At 32.3% G+C, this 21,590-nt stretch overlaps 1 protein-coding gene and 1 long non-coding RNA gene across 2 annotated transcripts; one reads left to right on the top strand and one right to left on the bottom strand.

Moving 5' to 3' along the window:
* The first annotated feature begins 1,736 nt into the window (after positions 1 to 1,736).
* On the top strand, positions 1,737 to 17,089 carry LOC106124994 (scavenger receptor class B member 1). The gene is made up of 12 exons (XM_013322076.1): positions 1,737 to 1,931; positions 9,377 to 9,672; positions 11,994 to 12,104; positions 12,383 to 12,527; positions 13,286 to 13,427; positions 14,390 to 14,590; positions 15,106 to 15,225; positions 15,305 to 15,428; positions 15,600 to 15,743; positions 16,021 to 16,139; positions 16,485 to 16,613; positions 16,820 to 17,089. The coding sequence occupies exons 2-12, from the start codon at positions 9,396 to 9,398 to the stop codon at positions 17,072 to 17,074; spliced, it is 1,767 nt and encodes a 588-aa protein (XP_013177530.1). The 5' UTR covers positions 1,737 to 1,931; positions 9,377 to 9,395; the 3' UTR covers positions 17,075 to 17,089.
* On the bottom strand, positions 7,949 to 18,015 carry LOC106124995 (uncharacterized). The gene is made up of 3 exons (XR_001228234.1): positions 17,703 to 18,015; positions 11,985 to 12,076; positions 7,949 to 8,039 (listed from the first exon to the last, which is right to left on the bottom strand). It is a non-coding gene; the product is annotated as an uncharacterized LOC106124995 (long non-coding RNA).
* Positions 18,016 to 21,590: the final 3,575 nt, after the last annotated feature.

Here is a 21,590-nt window from a genome sequence, read left to right as displayed (position 1 = left end):
CGGTATTCCATCAAGGCGTGGTGTTTCTATTTAGTTGCTAAACTTGTTCCATTATTTTACTAAACCAGTCCGTACAAATCTAAATGACATTTCCTTTATGTTAAAAAGTGGTCGAAGTTACTTCATTATAATAACTGTCAAACTTAATGATATAAAAAAAATCGCATATTCTAATGTCGAAGGAATTTTTAACGCTTTCTGATAAATGTTGTTGTCAAAAAGTGGCAAATTTAAAATTTATAAAACACATCTCAAGTCTTTCTTATCCTTGAAATCGAAATGTCTTATTTTACGGTTGATAAATCGTCAACAATAATCATTAGACTCGCTATTTGGGATTATCGGTCTATGCTCCTCATACCGAATTTTCTGAACATGGTCGTGATCTTAATATTAGTCGCATGACAAAACAATGAGACAAGCTTTATACATACAGGCCATGAGGAGAGAGGAGACCTTATATGTAGTTTAATTTCTTTTCGACAATCACTATCAGCTCCCTAAACGTCCCGCTCGAGGGGTTCGGATTCTTCTCTAACTTAGGGGTGATTAGGCCATAGTCAACCAAACTGGACCAGAGCGGGTTGACTTCATACATATCTTCGAATTTCTTCACAGATGTGTGCACGTTGGATCACGATGGTTTCCTTCACTTTAAGAACGTGAATCGAAAATTGAAAATCAGTGCATGACGGGATTCGAACCCAGTAACTGCAGATTGCAAATTAAGTGCTTAACCCCTGAGCCGCCGATTCTTATTTTTCTCGTTTTGACATTATTATTGTTATAATGTAATTTGTAACTATTTCCCAGCAAATTATCAAGTAACAATTAATTGCAAGGTAATAAAATCATTCACCTTGTTTTATAGGTTTTTTGCTTCATTAATTTTATAAATAGAGAGTATCTTCGTCGTATTTTAAACTAGTTTTAATTTATTAACCGTCTATTTAAATTTTTACTAACCGCAACATTATTATTTGAATAACGGTATTTTAATATGTTCTATCGCTTAAGTTATATGACGTGATTTGTCGAAGTTAGAGAGAGACGCTATTCTTTCGCCATTCCCACTGCATGTAAAAAGCAAAGTATTTTTATTGATTACTAGCTGTCGCCCGCGATTCCGTCCGCGTGGAATGATAAAAATCTTAATTAGTTCCCGGCAATTATTCGATTTTTTCTCACATTTTAAAGCTTCCCTAGACTTCCACGAACATTTCAAGACCAAGATAAGATAAGTCCGTTCAGCCGTTTTCGAATTTTAGCAAGACTAACGAACAGCCATTGATTTTTATTTATAGACTAGCTGTCGCCCGCGACTCCGTCCGCGTGGATATATTAAAAAAAACTTAATACATAGTTAAATTATAAGTTAAATAAAAAGCAGCTCTTCAAGGCATAAATTCGAAAAAAATAAAAGAAAAAAAATGAATAAATATTATGTCCGTCTCCTGGCTCTTAGCCACCTCCTCACCAATTTTCAACCATATCGGTAAAGCCGTTCTTGAGTTATAAATAGTGTAACTAACACGACTTTCTTTTATATATATGTATAAGAATATAGATAGGTAAAAATGGAATTTTATTTTAGAAAAGTATAATTTAGTTATTAATTATTTGTATTTATTAACCAGGGATCGTATTCGCGCCGATTACTCTAAAACATGGCGGCCTTATCTACGATATATTATGAATGTCTGCGCACCATAAGGCAGCATAAGGTTAGCGTACTGCATTTCGCAACGAAACGCGCCCGCCATCAGAGCGAAGCTTCCCGCGTTATTTTTTTTTAATTTATAAAATAATCTGTGTCAAGATGCCAGTAAGAAAATGTTTTTAATAATAAATTAATAATGGACTATTAGTTTTGTAATTGTGATTGTGCGTTTGGATTAATTTGTTTTTGAAGATTTCATCTGAAAAGAGAGGTAAATTCAGTATTTTTTTGTTGGAAATAAGAAATACACGCAACGCTAGTGAATGCTAAGAAATTAGCGAATTAAAAAAAAACATGTAAGAAAATAAAACTATTAACAATAATCAAAATGAACTTTACTTTTAATATTTTTAATCTTTAATTATTTTTTTTGAGAATGAATTCTTTTTACACATGTTATTAGATTTCTATTTCATATTTTTAAACATTTTATAAATAAAAAAAAAAGCCGCGCACACACAAAAAAAAAAGATATTATTTACTTGAGAATAAATTAGTTTAGTAGATTAATATTTAATTCACACAACATGTAATAAAATTAATTACAACAGAATTTTTAATTAAGGAAAATATTTCTAGGTTTTACATCATGACAAGATTATAATAATTTTAGAAAACGTATTCGCTTTTTTTTAAGAATAGTTTATTATTATTGTATTTTATAATTATAATTTATAAAATAAATGGATGTTTAAACTCTTGATTACCCTTCACCTTCAGAATTTTGTGAACGGCCTGATGCAACCTCTGACATAAAGAATGGTTAAGTAAGAAAGTGTCGAAATGCACAATTAAAATAACTTATGTTTAATTCAATACTAATCTAAACTGACCTTTTCAATTAACTCCTTATTTGAAATTTAGAGAGATATGTAAATTAATAAAAAAAATATTTAGAATAAATAACGTTCTCGGCTTTTACTTTGGCGAATAGAAAAAGCAATTAAGTCTAGGGCATATTTTGAGATTTTATCGAGTAATTTTTGTGAGCAATAAATATGTTTATATCGTGAGTTTCCACTGCTAAAACTTATACAAAAACATACTGTTTTTGAAATGAAATGTGAGTTATATGTTACAATATGTTTTACACACTTACGACATGCGAAATGAAAACCCGTCGTCCGCTATTCCGTCAGCGTTGAATTAAAAAAGTCGCATAAGTTACCACCGCACACATTAGCTACATTCCAGAGAAAATCCCGTAAAATTCAACAGAACCAGACCAAACGTGAATTAGGGAACAGACAGACAGACACAAACATAGGCAAAAATGAAAAAAAAAATGGTTTTTCATTAAAGTTTTGAGTAACGCAAATATATACGTTCGCGAAACATGTTTTTTTTTTCAACATTACATACGGTGAAAAATTACAGAAAACCAATTATTCAAATTTTGAAAAAGTTAAGTTGCTCAAAATCACATGATTCAATTTTATGATTAAAACGGTACAGATTAAAAAATGAAACAAAGATAATATTATTCTATCACATGTATCTATCTAACCTTTTTGGGTATTTACCCAGAGAGCTGGTTATTTATCAAATCATTTTAAATATTAGTGATTGAATGTTAATTTGATTCGAACGATTTAACGGTTGCAACAAATATATAAAGTTACAACCAAGGTAATTTTATAGCTCCGTTCGGTTCAACGTTAATCAAATTTCAAGCGGAGCAAAGTTTAACGGGACTACGCAGTCATTTGATTTGTAGTTGACATATTTCTTTACAGTTCAAATAAAGAACAAAATACGTTTGTCCGTAATAGGCTAAAATATTAATGTTACGAAGAAAATTCCACACTGTGCCGATGTATCGACGCAACACTATCTTTACTAAAATATCAACGATTGTCCCCTCCCTAATCAATCTGACACTTTACTTGATAACGAAAGCGCGTCATTCGCGCCAAATGATTCTAATACTGTGTAAAATCAAATGGATTGTTATACATATTATCTTAAAAGATCTATCCTCTAAACAATCGTTTTACATCCCTCAAAGGTCAGTTGAATGCAGAAAAGTTGCAGCAATATTTGTCTAGCATTGGTCTAGCAACGAACAACAAATAAAATAAAAACGCCAACATACCATGTATCTTGTATGTTCTACATCTGTTGAACTTAACCTTCAAAGTGAGTTCATATTTACTTTTTACTAATATTATAAAGGCGAATGTTTAAATGTATGTATGGAAGGATAGATAGTTTAGCTGAAATTTGGCGTACATTCAGAACATAATTCGGACCAAAAATTATATTATGTCCATAGGCTACTTACTAAGTTTTTTTTCAAAACCGCGCGGACGGTGTCGCGTGTTACAGCTAGTGTGTAATATATAAAAGTAAGTATAGTTATACTGAAATTTAACTTATACTTAATTGACTAAATTAATTATCCCGAATAACAAAATCAACTAAGTTCTTTAGCTTTTATTGATTCCCTTTCATGTCATTTTAACAACCAGAGAATATCGAACTAAAAGTCTTATTATTTCTGGAGAATAGCGTAATATATTTTTTCCATTCGATCACAGGACCTCAAGAACAACAACTATGTATCGTAGTTATAACTATGTTTTGTGGAAATTATTAACGTTGAGTTAAGCTCAAGCGAAGTGAACGTCAGCCCACAATTGGTTCTAGGTCGAGCCACACAAAAATGAGTCAAATGGAACGAAGCTAAAAATACTATTTCGTATACATTAAGTGCTTATTTCGTAATTGACAGGTCGATAGCTTTATAAGCATTAGTTTGTGCACTGCATTTATTTTTGAGTACAATTTTTGAATCAAGAATGAGTGCTAATGTGCACATTCGGTGCACTGTTTAATTTGCATTAATATTAGATTTTTTAACTATACATTTTTGGCATAGTAATGTAACCTTTTTTTCTGTCGATTAATAAACAGTCTTAGTAATAATAAATATGGAGAACTGATCGCCAACCTTCGCTAGTCGGAGAGGCACCTCAAGAGGAAGAAGTAATAATGGGGCTATTAACAGCTAAAATATTTTGATAAATCGATTAGAATTTTTTTAAGAGTTTAGGGAAGCGCGAAGGGTATGGGCGTTGCTAAGGATGGGCAGACCAAGCCTGGCAGATGCCTTCACCCTAGAGAATCGAAAATTTAAAAAAGATATTATACAGAGGAATACAGAAGATAGATAAATAGTAATAATACACTAACCGCCAAATTTTCTACGTTATAAGTAAAGTTTATTTTAACCGGTCCCGTCTGGCACAACGACCGCAACAATCTAGTGTAGCCTTAACCTCATGCAAATGGTGGCAAATACACGATTTAAGATACTTTATAACTGAGACCAAAGTGTTACAAGATTGTCAAAGAATCTTTTTTTTTCATTCAACTTATTCTCTTATTTTCTGCATAATTTTGCATTTATATATGACAGTTATTGAATTACTATAAAATGGTCTAAAAAATTTAATTTTGACGTTATTTTTTGTTAATCCATAATATCACAACTCTTCGCCTATATTACTCGGAATCAAAAGGCAAAATAATATCGTTCTATTTCTTATTCTATCGAACCTGAAATCTTTAAAAAAAAATTGGCAATCAATTTCCCACTATCCGGAAAGCCTTCAACAGCAAACAAAAAATACTGTAATTTTTTTATTGATTTTCAATGTTACGTTACACTATTTTCAATTTAAATTGTCAATTGCCAAATAGTAATAAATGAAAGCCCATGTTACAATTGATAGGTAGTTGATAAACAAACATAATTTAGAGCAATTTAATATTTAGGCCAGTCTTATTATTGCTGATTTATTTGTGAGGCGAATATCAAGAAATAGGTCTAGTGGTGAGCGACACGCAACCTCTATCGATTTGGGAATTAGGCTTCATATTGTCTGTTTACTATTTAGGTTATAACTTGTAACAATTAGGTAAAACGTAAATTTAAGATACATTTATTTCAAGCAGTACGTTTAGTTTACCTCTCTAGCATTTGATGAGTAGCGCAACTTATGTTTGACTAGTTGTCGCCTGCGTCTCCGTACGCGCAGAATTAAAGGCTATGTTCTAAATCTGTGCTAAATTTCATCAAAATTCTATGAGCCATTCTTTAGATACCTTGCAACAAACATCCATTCTTCCATCTAAATGGCACACAGTAATAGATTTTGCGCAGCAAATCTATTAATAGAATATAAACCACTATTACAAGTAAGGAAGGGATGATAAAACAGGGCGCTACGGGTGAAGGGAGAGTGAAGTAAGGATAGGTACATTTATTACATTGTCACCACTGATTAACATTTGAAGTTATCGGAGTTTAAATCCAAACTTCCTGGAAACAATGGCTTATTGTATTTTAGATTCGTGTAAAACGAAACGCGGGCTAAACAATTGTTGTAGGTACTCTAAGGCGATTTATAAACCATTTATTTTTTTTCTATTGAACATTAAAAAAAATCATCAATTTTCGTATTGGAAAAATAATGAAAAATACTTTTTTGTTACGTATTTAGCAAGGCTATTTTTTGATTTGCCTTTTTTATTTTTGCAAGTAAAATTTGTTTATTTATTTAGTCAATTTAAATGTATACGTACTATTTCCGTATTCATTTATTGCAATCATTGCAAAAACTTTTTGAGGTTCCGGTCATTTGCTGATTTTTTTCCAAGAAGACTAATGTGTAACATTAAACTTTTACCGTAACCCATTTACATAACTCTTAGGTAGTAGACAGTCAGGAAAAGCATAAAAAGATTTAGTTTTGTGAAACGACACAGACTAGGTATTCGTCACAGTATCTACACCTTCCTTATTACTTTTACAACCATCCAGCGGTATTTCCAAACCGCAACAACTTAGTGACATTCAAGAAGCGAGCGTATCACCATCTTAAAGGCCGGCAACGCATCTGCGGTTCCTCTGGTCTTGCAGATGTCCATGGGGCGATGAACGCCTCGGTTTTCCCGCTGCTCGTTTGCCCCCTACTCTTATAAAAATCCTTATAGATAATAAGGATCATATCTCAATTCACTCCCTTCTTATTCATATCTATTATCATAAACTTATTCAATCGTGTTACTTTCTTGTTTATGTGCTCATCATCTCTCCGCATATGTACGACGCTAAACTTATACAGAATGATTTTGATGAGATTGTCATCTAAACTTTCGCAATTATAATATTAGTAATATTTCTATGAAGGGGATTATAACGCGCAAATATTTGTTTAAGAATGAAATTATTGCCACCAGAAGGTCGGGCTAGATGAGGTCGTGTATGGTTTAACGAGGCCGTGGATTCCCATTATGTTCTTCAACCTTGTTTCTAGGAACCGCATTTTTATGACACAATAAGAATTAAACGAACCATTACCGGGTTAATTAAAATTTATTTATGAACCTGACCGTCTGAGCAAGAGCTCAATTTCGTTTTACTTGGCAATATTATTTTAGAAAAGATATTTTAAATATTACTAATATAAATATAATGTTCAGATGGATGCATGGATGTTAAGGCATCTCCTAGACGCCTGCATGGATCTTGCTGAAATTTGTCATAGATGTAGAGAACACAGTCTGGAAGAACACGTAGGCTACTAATTAAGTTTTTTTTTTAATTCCGCGCGGACGGAGTCGCGGGCGACAGCAATTATGTCTAATATATTAATATACTAGTTGTTGATCGCGGCTCTAAAACTGAATTATTAGCCTCTGTGTCCTTTTAGTTTAGTTTGATCCATGTAACCTTTCTGGAGATGCGTTCTAACAAACATCCATTCATCGAAACATTCGCGTTTATAATATTAATAAGAAGTTAGAAAGAGTTTAAAAGAAGGTTCTTAAATGCAAGTTCGCTCTTACTTAACAATTGAAATTACTTTCTATTTTATTTGTTGGGAAAATTACATTTCCGTACATATTTAGCTTATCTGTAATTGCTTTCAAGAGTAATGTTTTTTGTTGCGTAAAACTGGTTAAATGCAGTGGAATAACGTAAAACAGGAATAATTAAACATCTCGGTAGAGCTTAATTAAAAAAAAAACATAGGCTTTTGATTTTTTTATTCACATTTACTTATTTATTCTGCCCATAAAATCTGTTGAATTTGAATTTGTAATTTTAAGGAAAAAGTTTAAAGAATATTCTTAAACTTGTTCTAATATCCTGATTTGGGTAAATAATTAGTAACATTACTAAATAATCTAGTTTTTCTGATTACTTATTTCTGTACAGTTCAGAGAAAAATTGTAAGGAATGGGTAATAAAATAAACTTGACCTGAATCCTTGACGAGTATTACTCTTTGTCTTGTCTTGATCACGGCCTGTTCAACGAAGAGTTGAATATGACTTTTTTCATAAGTTATTCGTAATGTAGCAAATCACAACTCCAAACTTTATTACTAACTTAAGTTGTTATGTCCGATTCTCATGGTATATCTTACTAATAATATAAATGCGAATGTTGGATGGATGGATGCTTGTAACAAGGTAGGTATCTCTAGAACGACTGGATCTCGCTGAATTTTGGCATAGATGTAAAACCTAATCTTGAAGAACATATAAGCTACAAATTAAGTTTATTTTAATTTCGCACGAATGAAGTCGCGGGCGACAGCTAGTATTAATTAGGTAATTTTCTACTTGTTTTCTTTAAAAACTCTTTTTGAACGTTTTACAAAGATCTTAGATTGATGATACAATCAATTGGTCGCCAATAAATCACTATCAAAGACTTTTTTGTTACAAAATAGTTTTGTGCACTTTTGTCCCATATCAACTATAACTGTCAAACACGTTCACCAGTGTTCGCAATTTCCTTAAAGAGAGGAAAAAAAAATTGCTTCACGTAATTATTATAATCATGTTGTTGACCACAGGTTGATGTGGTTCTTAACTATAGGTATGTACCCAAGATCAGACATACAGTTCTCAAGTAAAAAAGATTACAAGTAAAAGTGTGTAAACAAATGCATTAACTAGCCGTGTCCATGCTTTTGCCGCGGTCAGGGTTTTTATATTAACATAATATTACGGTTGCGCAAATCCCAGCATTACTCAACAACATCAAAGGAATTAAGATACACTCATAAATATTGTGAGAAAACTTATATACATTTTATTTATTATTTACTAGCTGTCACCCCCGACTCCGTCCGCGCGGTATTAAAAACATAATTAGTAGCCTATGTGTTCTTCCACTGTTCTACGTTTATGACAAATTTTAGCGAGATCCCTTGAGCTGTTCCGGATATACCTTCAAACAAACATCCATCCATTTACCCATCCATCCATCCATCCATCCATCTATCCATTTGCATTTATAATATTATACCCTACACATAATAATAAATTTCCATTGTCTGTATGTAAAATCTAAAAATTTACGAGACTTGAACCTGAAGGTAATGTATGCGGACATATTTTAAGCTCGTTTTTTTTATTTTGCGTTAACGAAGTCGCAAACAATCGCTAATAATTAAATATAATTTACCAATAGACATTTTTAAACCAAATCTGCCCAAACGAGCAAAGAAAAAACAATAATTTAACCTATACATCAGTTTACCTCATTTAGTTTACCTGCAGTTAAAATTGAATTCAGTAGTCGGATTAAAAGTATATGAAAGATATATTATTAATCAATTTTTCATTCTTTCAGGAACCTAAGCGAAGCCGAAATGTATACCGAGTCGATCATACCTACGGTGTCTCTAAACAGTGAACGATCATCAAGAACTAACTCAACAAATTGTGTAGATAGTGATTCAAAGGATAGTGATTCTGGGAAAGAAAGTGCCAGTGATTCATTTAACAGTTTGATAGAAGATAGAGTAGAAGAGAACTATAGTAACTGTCTCGATGACTGCATAGACGTCAAGTGCACGGGCACTCAATACTCTGTCCCCTACGGAGAAGATCAGTGTAAAGTTATAAAGAAAAGATCTCTATGTTGTAGTAAGTATATTATATAGTTTTAAGGCACGTGTCCATTGGCCCGCCTCGGACGCACCGCATACACGGCCCGCAACGAATTGCTTGTTGATAAATACCGTCTTTCAATGCAGGCGACGCGTCGCGACGCGGATAATGGACGCAGCGCTATATAGAATCATCCAAACCAGACAAAAGTTCGTTACGAGCAGTGTGTGCGGCGCGTCCGGCGCGGGACAATGGATCCGCACCTTTATTTTCATACATCGAGTCCTCCAACAGATAATAAACCATTTTTTTTTAAATCCAGATGATGGATGTGTTACTTCCTCAACAATAAAATTATCGCACGAAACATATTGTTGTCTCTATTTTTTTAAAGAGAATGTGAAGGATAACAATATGCATTACAAGTGTCACTAAACCCAATTATGTTGTGCCTTTCGCTTTTCTATGTCTAATTAATCAGATCACGTCAAATTATTACGTCGTCTCAAGTCCTTCGCCGCGTCACCGCTGACAATGAACGAACTGGCTTTGGATTATTATAATTATTACAAACTGTACGCGATACGCATAATATTAAATGTATATTGATTTGCATTCTCATATTATCGTAGTCCTACGTGATCGAGTAATAAGATCCAGTTTGATATAATGTTATCATTAATGTTGTTGAAGTGAGTTTCCACAGCCGAAACATTCGTACAAATCATATTGTATCTCAGTTAGAACCGACAATAGTCTAATGGTTAAGGGAACGGATTTTGGATCACGTGGTGGAGGGTTCGAATCCCGGGATTACTAGTGTCGTAAACAAATTCCTAGCATACACGCTTCGAGCTTAGTTGGAATGGGTCCTTGAAATGTTAATATAATTTATTAACAGTTTGCCCACGACGATGGCGTACGACAAGGTTTTTGTGACAATTTTTTGACGTTGACACGGGGGCGCTAGTGAGCTATCATTTAGTTTGATTTATGCCCATCGGCTCAGATAAATTTGTTGGTCCATACAATTTCTTACTTGAATAGTCATTTTGAGTTATAAATTCGTTCATAAAATATGAACATATACACAAAGATTCCGCTTCACGTACATAATGAACAAATAAATTTATTTTCAATTTATATTATATAGATATTTAATTAATAAACCACATCAATTCATTACACGTGGCGATGAACAGCAGTATTGTGCAACATACCATTTACCAAGTTTGCAGCTCATTAAAACTATCTTGCGAAATGATAATACATAAGTCTTTATATATAATTCTCAATGATACATAAATTAATACACGAGACAGTTCACAGTTCACACGTGTTTACTATCTACAAATGTCACAAGTAAGTCTTAGAAACACGTGATAGGTATGTCAACTAGTCCTCTTAATTCTACAATAGGGCAAAAACGTTTGTACAGATAGGTACATGTAATATTTTGCCTTCACTAGAATTACTATAATATTGATAAAAACTTATACACATCTTAAATAGTTCTATGTTTTTTAAACATATTATTGGTCCATGGTTGGAGTCGCGGATGATCAGCTACTAATTATAAAAAAAAAAACAGTTCCTAACTTATAAACTTTTTAAAGTTGTTTCGTGAAAAGAACCTTTTTATAAAATATACAAAATTATATTGAATAATTAGACGTAATATTATTTGTAATCATCCGGTGGCCTATTTGGTCATAAACAATTTAATATGCTTACTTTCGCAACATGAATGTTGCTTATTACAACTTTTATTGCATTACTAGCGGTCGCCCGCAACCCTGTCCGCACGAAATTAAAAAAAAACTTATGTAGTAGCCTAAGTATCTGACTAGACTATGTTCTACATCTATGTCAAAATTCAGTGAGATCCATGCAGCCGATCTAGAGATACCTTCTAAGAAACATGCAGCCATCATTCGCATTTATAATATTATAATAGTAAGATAAGTAACATGAAATTCTACCGTACAGATTTGTTGGATTTGGAGTAATAGGTTATATAATCAAACATTTTAATAAATTAAATTATTCAAACTTTCGTGAGACATTATACTAAAATGATATATAAACACGGCTAAACACTCACGTATATTCGTCCGGTGGCGGCACCGACTAATTTCGAGCCTATCGGGGGCCCTTCATCAGGATGAGTGGTACTGGGTCGCTCACTGAACGACGGGCCGCGTCCGCGAAATAATACCAGTACCACTCAACCTGATGAAGGACCCCCGATGGGCTCGAAACTAGTCGGTGCCGCCACCGGACGAATATACGTGAGTGTTTAGCCGTGTTTATATATCATTTTAATAAATTAGATGTTAACTAATTACCTGTACCAGATTCGGTAACGCAGACGGCGTGGGGCGTGCTCCTCATCATAATATCAATCAGCGGTTTCGTCTTCTCTCCGTTAGACTTCATGCTGTGGGAAAAATTGAATATGAGACCAGGTTTGTTCAATTTTAATACAAAAATATAGATAGTGTTGAGCTTTTAATAATTTCATCGTTTCTTAGTTATGTTAGAAGTGGAAATGCATAAAGTATTTTGTACTTTTGGTAAACAAGCAATCCAAAAAACAAAAGAATACCGTTTGTTACAAAAAACCAGTGTCGTATACAGCAAGTATTTATGAACAAAATTTAAGGATTTCGATTCACTCTACTTGACTCTAGTAGTCTGTAATTTCAAATATAAATATTCAGATATTTTTTAAAATTAATTTTAGGGCTCCCGCCTTACGAATGGTGGGCGAATCCACCCGACGAGGTCAAAATGCGGGCTTACATATTCAATGTGACAAACCACGAGCGATTCATGAAGGGTCTCGACAAGAAATTGAATTTACAAGAAATTGGACCTATTGTTTATTTGTAAGTACAAACAATTAACAAGACATTTTACTGATGAATAATAACTTGACCTAAGTCCATTGACGTTCAGAAAGGAATTATTTGGTTTATTTCCTCTTCCTATCTTCACGTCTCACCTAGCACTAAAACTAACTTCACATCTAGCAAAGAAATTTGCATCGTTTGAAACCCTTCACTTTGAATATCTGATGGTTAGCTACCCCAAAATGTAGTTAAGTATCTCCAAAAACTACTGAAAATACTTTTGTAATTTCAATGTGTAATAATAATAAACATGATTATTCTCAAATAAAATTGTTATAAAATCGATCATGATTCTACTAAATTTGTCTTGTACAATGTGTTTATTGCGTGTCTGTATGACGCGTGCATTATTCAAAAGGTACACCATCTTTATAGGCACGAATTAATGGTACTGAGGTATTGAATTTAAAACGTACAGACTGACAGATTGCGTCAACTGTATATAATTTTTGGGTCAAAACGCACAACACAGAAGTGAATAACAGTAAGTAGTAATACGTCATGATGGTTCAAATTAAAATAAGTTATGTTCATGGCGATTTATGTACGAAAAAAATTGTACGTTTTTAATTACAATTTAGGTACAGGATTATTTTTAAAGTTTCATAGATTAAGATGTTTTTATTAAATAAATTTTTAAAGAGTTCAAATAAATATATTTGTAATATTACAATTAAATAATCAATTACATTGTTCGCAATTTCATTAATGATAGTCGTTTGTTTTTATTTCAGAGAAAAGCTTCAACATTACGACATAAAGTTTAACGAAAACAGTACTCTTACGTACACGGCCAAGAGGTCACTAATCTACTTACCGGATGAGAACACTTATGACTTGAATGCCACTATCATTGTTCCTAATTTAGCTGTTTTGGTAAGTCAATGTCACTGTTACCTATTTTTTTAAGTTGCCTACCTAAGATTCGACTTTTAATATTCATGATCATGTCCCTTTCCAAAATAAAGCGTAAAATTCGGTATAATTAATGTTATAATTAACGAAAAGTTAAAGTGTTCACACGTAAAAATCCGCTCGATGTGGGTCCAGACATTATTGCGATCCTTGGTGTTGGAGTACGTTCATCAGTGGACGACTTATGTCCACTTTAGTAGTCGTTTTAGTAGGAGCGTCAACATTTCCCAAATAGGACAATCTATCCAGGATAAATACTAAGTTGCCTTCGTATACGTAATTAGTAGAGATCTAAGGATCACACGACCTTTTGGTCGTCATTTATACGAAAATCTACAAGCTTTTTTAGATTCCTTTGCGAGTTTAATCGTACAATAACCCGAGATTGTTATGTTTGTGTTCAAGATATTGGCAAACTGTAATGCATGAGAAGTTGTTTGTAGTAATTTCTCATAAACACAATCGGTCTTTACAAAAGCCGAGTGCCAGTTACCTTTTGTTCGTGACCCCTGTATGTCACGGCTCAATATAATATATGATAAATAGTAATAAGCGGAAATTAATCATTTCCTTGGGACAATAACTTCTCATTATTGTTTTATAATTGTCTGTATGTATGTAATAAAACAGATTCATAGAGAAAATAATCGATCACGACAGTTGTAAGTGGTGTTATTTGCACTATTAATAACTCAAGAACGGCTGAACTGATTTGGCTGAATATTTGGGGGGAGGTAGCTTAAGACGAGAGGACGGATATACTTTTTATCCCGTGCCATTTATTAATGTGTTGTCGTGAGTCGTGGTTAAGACAGTTTGAGATAAATGCATTATGTCTGGGGCGGAAAGGTTAAATGATAATAAAAAGAACATCGTCGTTGTTATTAACCTCTAAGGCATTATAATAATCTTATCACTTTCAGGGCATGGCTTCCTTTCTTCATGATTCCAACTACTTCGTTCGTGCAGCGTTTAGACTTCTAGTTAATGCGCACGGCAGCGAATTTTTCGTTAATAGAACTTTGTATGAATATTTATGGGACTACAGAGATCCAGTACTAGTAACTTCGAAAAATATCGTCCCTTCGTTAGTTCCAGTTGACAACATGGGCTTTTTAAAAAGGGTAACTATGTCAAAATCTTACTTATATCGATGGATGAATTTTTGCTTCCGCGTAATTCCAGAACGTCGTGCAAAATTAGAAGTGGGATAGATTACAGTCTGGAATAGCGCTTAGGATACTAACTTTTTTTTAATTAGGCGGGTACAAAGTCGCGGACAAATGTAATATTTTTTATAATTTACTAGAACGCAAGATTTTTTTTTCATTAATTTTTGTCAATGTAAATAATTTCGAATAAGGAAAAGATCTATAGAGTAGTCGCAAAATTCCTTCTACAAATACGAAAGCAGATTTTAAACATTTCTTTTAATTAAAAGTCAAAAAGAATGGGAATAGGACAAGGACTGGGTCATTGCGCAATTTGACCTTTGGTAAATTTTGGAGCGTACGAAGTATGTAAATTACTCATATGGACATTTCGAAAGCGAAAATCGTTTTACAATCGACTTTTAAAAATGTTTCAAGGCACATGCGGTAAAAAAAATCTTATTAAAAGTTTATTCTCACATTCTTAGATGTACAGTGACTTCATTGACGAGGTGACGGTGGAAATAGGCTCAGAACGCGGTCACGACAATTTCTTCCAAATCAATCGGTTCAGAGGTGAGCCGCAGTTACCTGGATATGACCCAGCTGTAAGTCTTATATTTTTTTATAAATGTCTAATATATTTTCCAATATAAAATAAAAAACTCGATGTAATCTTTTTTATAGATTTGTCCAGATCGTATATTTGGTTCAACGGAAGGCGTAATGTACCATCAGCATATTACCAAACAAGACGTCTTATTGTATTGGAGGAAGACCGTCTGCAAACTTATGCCTTTATATTTTGAAAGTGAGTACAGTTTAAGCATTTTACACGGCTTTCCTGCCAGGGCTTCTGCGATTTTGTAGACTGTGGTATCGTTCCGTACTCTTCGAAACGTCACACAAACAAAAAGTTCGACTATCTGTACAATTAAACTTTTTCTTTATTAATTACCGCTTTACTATTATCTCTTTGTAGGTGAGTTGTCTATGGACGAGGTGCCTTTGTACAGATATAATCTGTCTGAGGTAGTGTTTGAACGCGTGCGAAACGGCACCGACTGCTACGACACTTCGCCTAGCCTGCCTTCGGGACTTAGCGACGCCTCCAAATGTTACTTTAGTAAGATATGACGTAGCTCTACACAAATCTTTTTCAGACACCTTGGTTACGGGTATTCCATGCTTTTAATATTGACGTTCTTTTGCACGGAATACTATAACCATACTTACATCCTTATTTCTATAATTACATAAAGTCTTAAATCTATGATATTAAATAAAATATTAAAAAAAAACGAATAATTCACTAAAATATGTTATTAACCATACTTATGTTTGGTCAACCAGATTTTTGATATCACAGAAACTTTTTTTTTTAATTTATTCTTTATTTCTAGATTTTCCTATTGTGGTTTCGTATCCGCATTTCTACACGGGCTCTCCTCCAAAGGACCACTACGTCACAGGTCTTACGCCGGACCGAGAGAAGCACAACTCTTATGTTGTCGTTGAACCTGTGCGTACAAACTTCCTAAATAATTATGTAGCTATTTCACTTTAAAAGACTAGTACATTTCGTTGTATTTGTGAAAGATTGGTGCTTGCATCCTAGGATGTTTGATGAGACTTTCATTGCATATACGTAACACTTAGTGCAGTAGATTTTGAAGCTGTTTTATTTCAAGAAAGTGTCTAGTATTCGCCTCGAAAAATCTTCCTTAATTTCGTGTTAAGTAAAACATTCAGAGGGATTTTACGGCCATACCTTTCAACAAAAATAGCGACTGCAATTGTTAAAAATATTAAGGCAATCGTAAAATATTTTTGTAGTAATATAATAGTAACAATTCTCTTGTTCCAGATAACTGGCGTACCGTTCCGTGCGGTGGCCCGGATGCAGAGTAATCTACGGATGCACGACCTCTCATTGTTCACAGCGGAATATAAAAAATTCTCCAATCATGTCATACCACTGTTTTGGGCGGAATATGTAAGTAACATATTCAAAAGCACGCTAACGTTACTATGAAGGAAAAGGATAAATAACCATAGCTATTTTCTGAGTTACACAATCCATGTGAAACTAATTAATTTACTTTTTTTTATATCATACGGTGGCAAAGGGGCAATCGGCCACCTGAAATCGAAATGTTCTTCCTCTATGTTTACTTAATTAATTTTTTATCTTTTTTTCAGAGTCAAGAAGGACTGCCAACGGTAATAAAATGGACGATTTACTTTATGGTAGTAATACTGCCGCCGTTGTCGGTTATTATTTTTATTCTAACCTTACTCCTTGGTAGCTTCCTTATTACTAGACAAATGTACGATCTTAAAATAATAAAAAAATTCATTCCCTGTATAATACAATTAAAAAATAAAAACAAGACTGTATCAAGTAATAAAATATTTTTATACGAAAAAGAATCATTCATCAAATTACCTAGTTAATTAAATTTTATAAATATTTATGAAAAAAAATCTGAACGATATTTGAGACTGAGTGATAATTTTTTTTAAACGCTGTAACCAAATAAATATTTCTACACGTAAATATTTTGACTAGTTTTGATGAGTTAAAAAAAATACATCCAAACCACTACGGTAAGATCCTGATTTCATTTTGATATATGCAATGATTTTAAAATATTTCATTATCATTCAAGATTTTTGTACATTTTACATTGTTTAATTTTAATTCCGCTAATAGTTGTGATTTAAATATAACTCATTTTCATAAATTGGCAATGGTTAAACAAGTTTCATTTTATTAAACTTCTATTTTGTTAATTTAATTTAATTTTATAAGCATATTGAATTGAATAAAAGGTATGTTTTGTGTTCTCTCAAAATAATCAAAGGATATGTAAATAGATAATAGATTTTTAAATTTTTACTTATACATAATAATTCATAATTGACTTTTATAATAAAATGCAAGGTTAGGTATATAATTTATGGTGCTATGGAATCTATTGATATATCAGAGTTATGGAATAAATATTACGATTATATTAATATTTACATCATAGTATTGAAAAACAATTAATTTTAATATGTACAAGTTTTTAAAACTCACCCAAAAAAGTCGTAGTTAATTTCGTAATGGAATAAAATTTAATTTCATAATCTTTAGACTCCATAACGCAACTAACCTTCTTTCTTATTGTAGGTCCGCTGTGCGGCGATTTTGTTAATATTACGGGGGTAGTTTATAGCTGTGATTGTTCCTATTGTAATCGAGTTTCGTACATATTTGCTCATAAATAGCTTTACACTATTTTTAAATAAAGTATGATGATAACGTGCTGTGTTTGATTTTACGTCTCTTTCCCTTTTTGTCTACTTTACTAAATAATTACATTCCTATGATAAGTACAATGGTAAATGGATAATAACTTTGAGCACAGTGATGTAATATCCGTCCTTAGATTCGGTGAAATATTAATAACGCAATTAGTTTCGACTCCTAATCCCACATCTGTTTGAAGCCCTAGTTTTAATTAAGTTTTAACTTTTAAGTAATCGTTAAGATTCTTTAAAAACCGTTCCGAGGTAAATAATAATTAATATAAAATATTCACTCACATTTTAAAATCGGAAACCGCAGAAGATAGAAAATAATAGGATAAAGCTGTTAGCACATTGGCAACATCACATAAAGTAATATGACAGATGACAAGACAGCAGAAACGAAACGACAAGTAAAAAGACAAGTTTACTTTATATAGAATTTACGCGGGTGTATACAAAAAACTTTAAAAAAATTGCTGGATGCAGAATGCAAATAAATAATATTTCCATAAATGTCTAATAAGAGACATGATTCCTATTAAAACTTAATATGAGTACTGAGGCTACTAAAGATTGGATTTTATGTCGGTCATATAGGTTCCCTAATAAGTTTTATTATTTTAATATTCACAATGGTGAATCTAAATGGGCCCGCCCAGATGTGAGTACAAGGTTCATACTATTATTTATTTTAATATAAATTATAATTTTCTTGCAATAAACTACTTTGTTTCAGAAGAAGACATTACTGACTTCAGACAAGAGTAAAGATAACTGTAAAAAACCTAATACTAATTTAAACAGTGAAATTGAACCAAATATTGAACCTGATGATGTTGTTGGCCTCCTCGGTTGTCGAGGCTTGGATAACAATTTTGAATTGAACTGTAATAAGTCACTAAAACAGGATAACCAAAAGTCACAAACATTTTTAACTAATGAAAAATCTTTTCCGCTACATTCACAAATTCATACTGCCACTATAACCAAAGAAAACAAACAAAAGTTTCTTCAACAACAGAAGAAAAAATTCAATAAAACATTAGTAGAAAACCATAGATGTTTCTCCCCGCCGCTTTTGAATGATACTGAAGGAATTTATGCTGTTAATACTTTAAATGGTATCAAAATTGGACAAAAATCATTTAGAATGTACAACAAACCAGGATATAACAGACAAAGAAAAGTCATATGGGACCCTTATATAAAATTACATTCATCAGACAGTCAAAGTGAAGATTTGACCAAGAATGCACTATCATCAATAACAAATAAAATGGAAGATATAAATCTACTCAGTACTTCCAGTAATGTAATGACAGGTAACACTTTTATTAACAAAATGAAGTTTAAAGTTAGTATAAATGTTTTCCAATATCTTGGTGGTCATTAACTTTTTGTGAGCCACTCCACACAATTTAAGATATAACAGGGCATAGCCAGATATGGGGTAGATTGTGCATGTTGCGCCAATGACCTTAGGCCATTAAGATATTTGAAAAAAGTTATATATTCTGCAGAAGTACCCATATATAATTTAGGGGAAAGATGGGTTTTTTTATTTTAATTTAATTTTATTAGGTGAAAATGATTGTGATAATTTCATCGTACAACATGACAAGAAATGGTTTATTTTCCGAGATGACCCACAAAATGAAGAGATGATCAAATTCCAAACCTTTGGAAGGAATTCAAGCCATAATGATATGGGAAAAACATCAAAGAGAAACATGGCAACAATGAAACATGAAACAAAAGATACTTGTTTTATTGTTATTGATCTTAATGTATTGCTTAATGATTTTCAGTTTGTGAATGACAAAGTTATAAAAGGTATGTTCAATTATTTTATTGAAGACTCGACGGTTTTTTGACTTCGTATCTTAGTAATAAATCTGAAGTGCAATATGAATGATAAATCTCTGATTAACATTTTCCATGATAATTAAAAGTTTTTATTATTAAAATTCATACTTTTATATTTTAAATTAGTTTTGGAGTTTTCGGAAAATCATAATAAAAGTCCTTATTTGAAATTAAAAATATAATACGTCAGGCTTACTTACTTTGTTATTTCAGACACAAGATATCGTTTAGTTATACCCAATGCAGTGATATCAAAGTTGAGAAATTTAGCTGAAATGGATCATAAAAGTCATCAATTAATGTTGACCGCGCAGAACTTGATTTGGAAAATACCAACACAATCGCGACATATAAGTAAGTTACTTAAATATCTTTTCCTCTGGGGCAGCTCAGGGAAAAAGTTTTTATGATTTCTTTTGTAGCATTAGCACAATCAAAGGATTATTTCTTGCAATTTACAAATTGTTTGGAATTGACTAAGACCTTTTTTTATTGTGGGGCAATGCCATATGCATATCATCCTCGCGGGGACAAACGCCTAGTTACCCCTAACTTAGGCTAGGCTCCGAGCCCCTCAATGGGTGCATATAGTGAGCTGATGATTATTTGGGTACTTTTATTTTTTCCTTAAAACAAATTATATTATTTTAATAAGAGATTGTAATAAAATAATCTTACTAATATAATAAATATGAATGTTTGGATGGATGCATGTTTGTTAGCTGGTATCTCTGGAATGGGCCAACAGATCTTGTTGAAATTTGGCATAGATGTAAGACATAGGCTGGAGGAACACATTGGATACTAATAAAGTTTTTTTTTAATTTCTTGCTGACACAGCTATGATACTTTTTTTTCCAAAGAATTGTCTAATCAGTAAATATGTTTGATATTAAAATATGTATTTATAAACATTTTCAGTACTAGAACCGGAACAGCAGATAACACCAAAACAACAAATTATAAGTTGTTGTAAAAAAATTAAAAACCTAGATTACAATTTGGTGAGTAAAACAATATTTATTTCAAAAATGGAATAAAACCATATTTTTTTTAATATTCCTTATTTTTTTCTTACCTCTTTTGTGACTTGTACGTGGTCAGTATTTGGTGTCGTGTTAATGTTGTGTCCTTGAATTTTTTTTTTTTAGATTTTATTAACAAGTGATGCCGATCTTTTTGCCAGTGCTATGGATCATAATTTGATATGTTATATGATACAGGATGTCAAAGAAGGATTGTGTAGTCAATTATTTAATGATTGTAATATACGAAATGAACAAAAAGACATTAATAATAATTTATTCCTACAAAAACCAGAAGATATTGAACCTTTAAATTTTTCTCATTTAACGAGTGATGTTAATGAAAATTATCCATTTTTTGATGGTTTTGATTATGAAAAAGCAGGATTAAAGGAGACTGTTTATGAAAAATTGAAAAAATATAGTTTGAGAAATCGTCAAATCGCAAATCTTATTATTTTGCGTGCTGAAGATTACATGTGCACTTTTACGCAAATCATGGAGACGTTTATGTCGGATTTGTTACTGGTAATTTCAATTTTATTAACCTTAAAATAAAAAAGCATCTGAACAAAGAGTCAAAAGAATTAAAAACATGTTTTTCTCTTTCTTTGCCATATCTTTCGTCTCGCTCTTGTAACGAAATGTATCACAATGACGCAATTTGTAATTTGTTGATTTTAATTAATAACCTCATCTAAGAGAAATTATCTTTCTTCCTATTAATATTATAAATGCAAATGTTTTAATGTAAGGATGGATGGCAGAACGGAACAATGGAT

The sequence above is a fragment of the Papilio xuthus genome, unplaced genomic scaffold, assembly GCF_000836235.2.
Source record: "Papilio xuthus unplaced genomic scaffold, Pxut_1.1 DF825946.1, whole genome shotgun sequence".
Classification (NCBI taxonomy): Eukaryota; Metazoa; Arthropoda; class Insecta; order Lepidoptera; family Papilionidae; genus Papilio; species Papilio xuthus.
The sequence above is the reverse complement of the archived record's forward strand: the minus strand, read 5'-3'. Positions and strand labels throughout refer to the sequence as shown.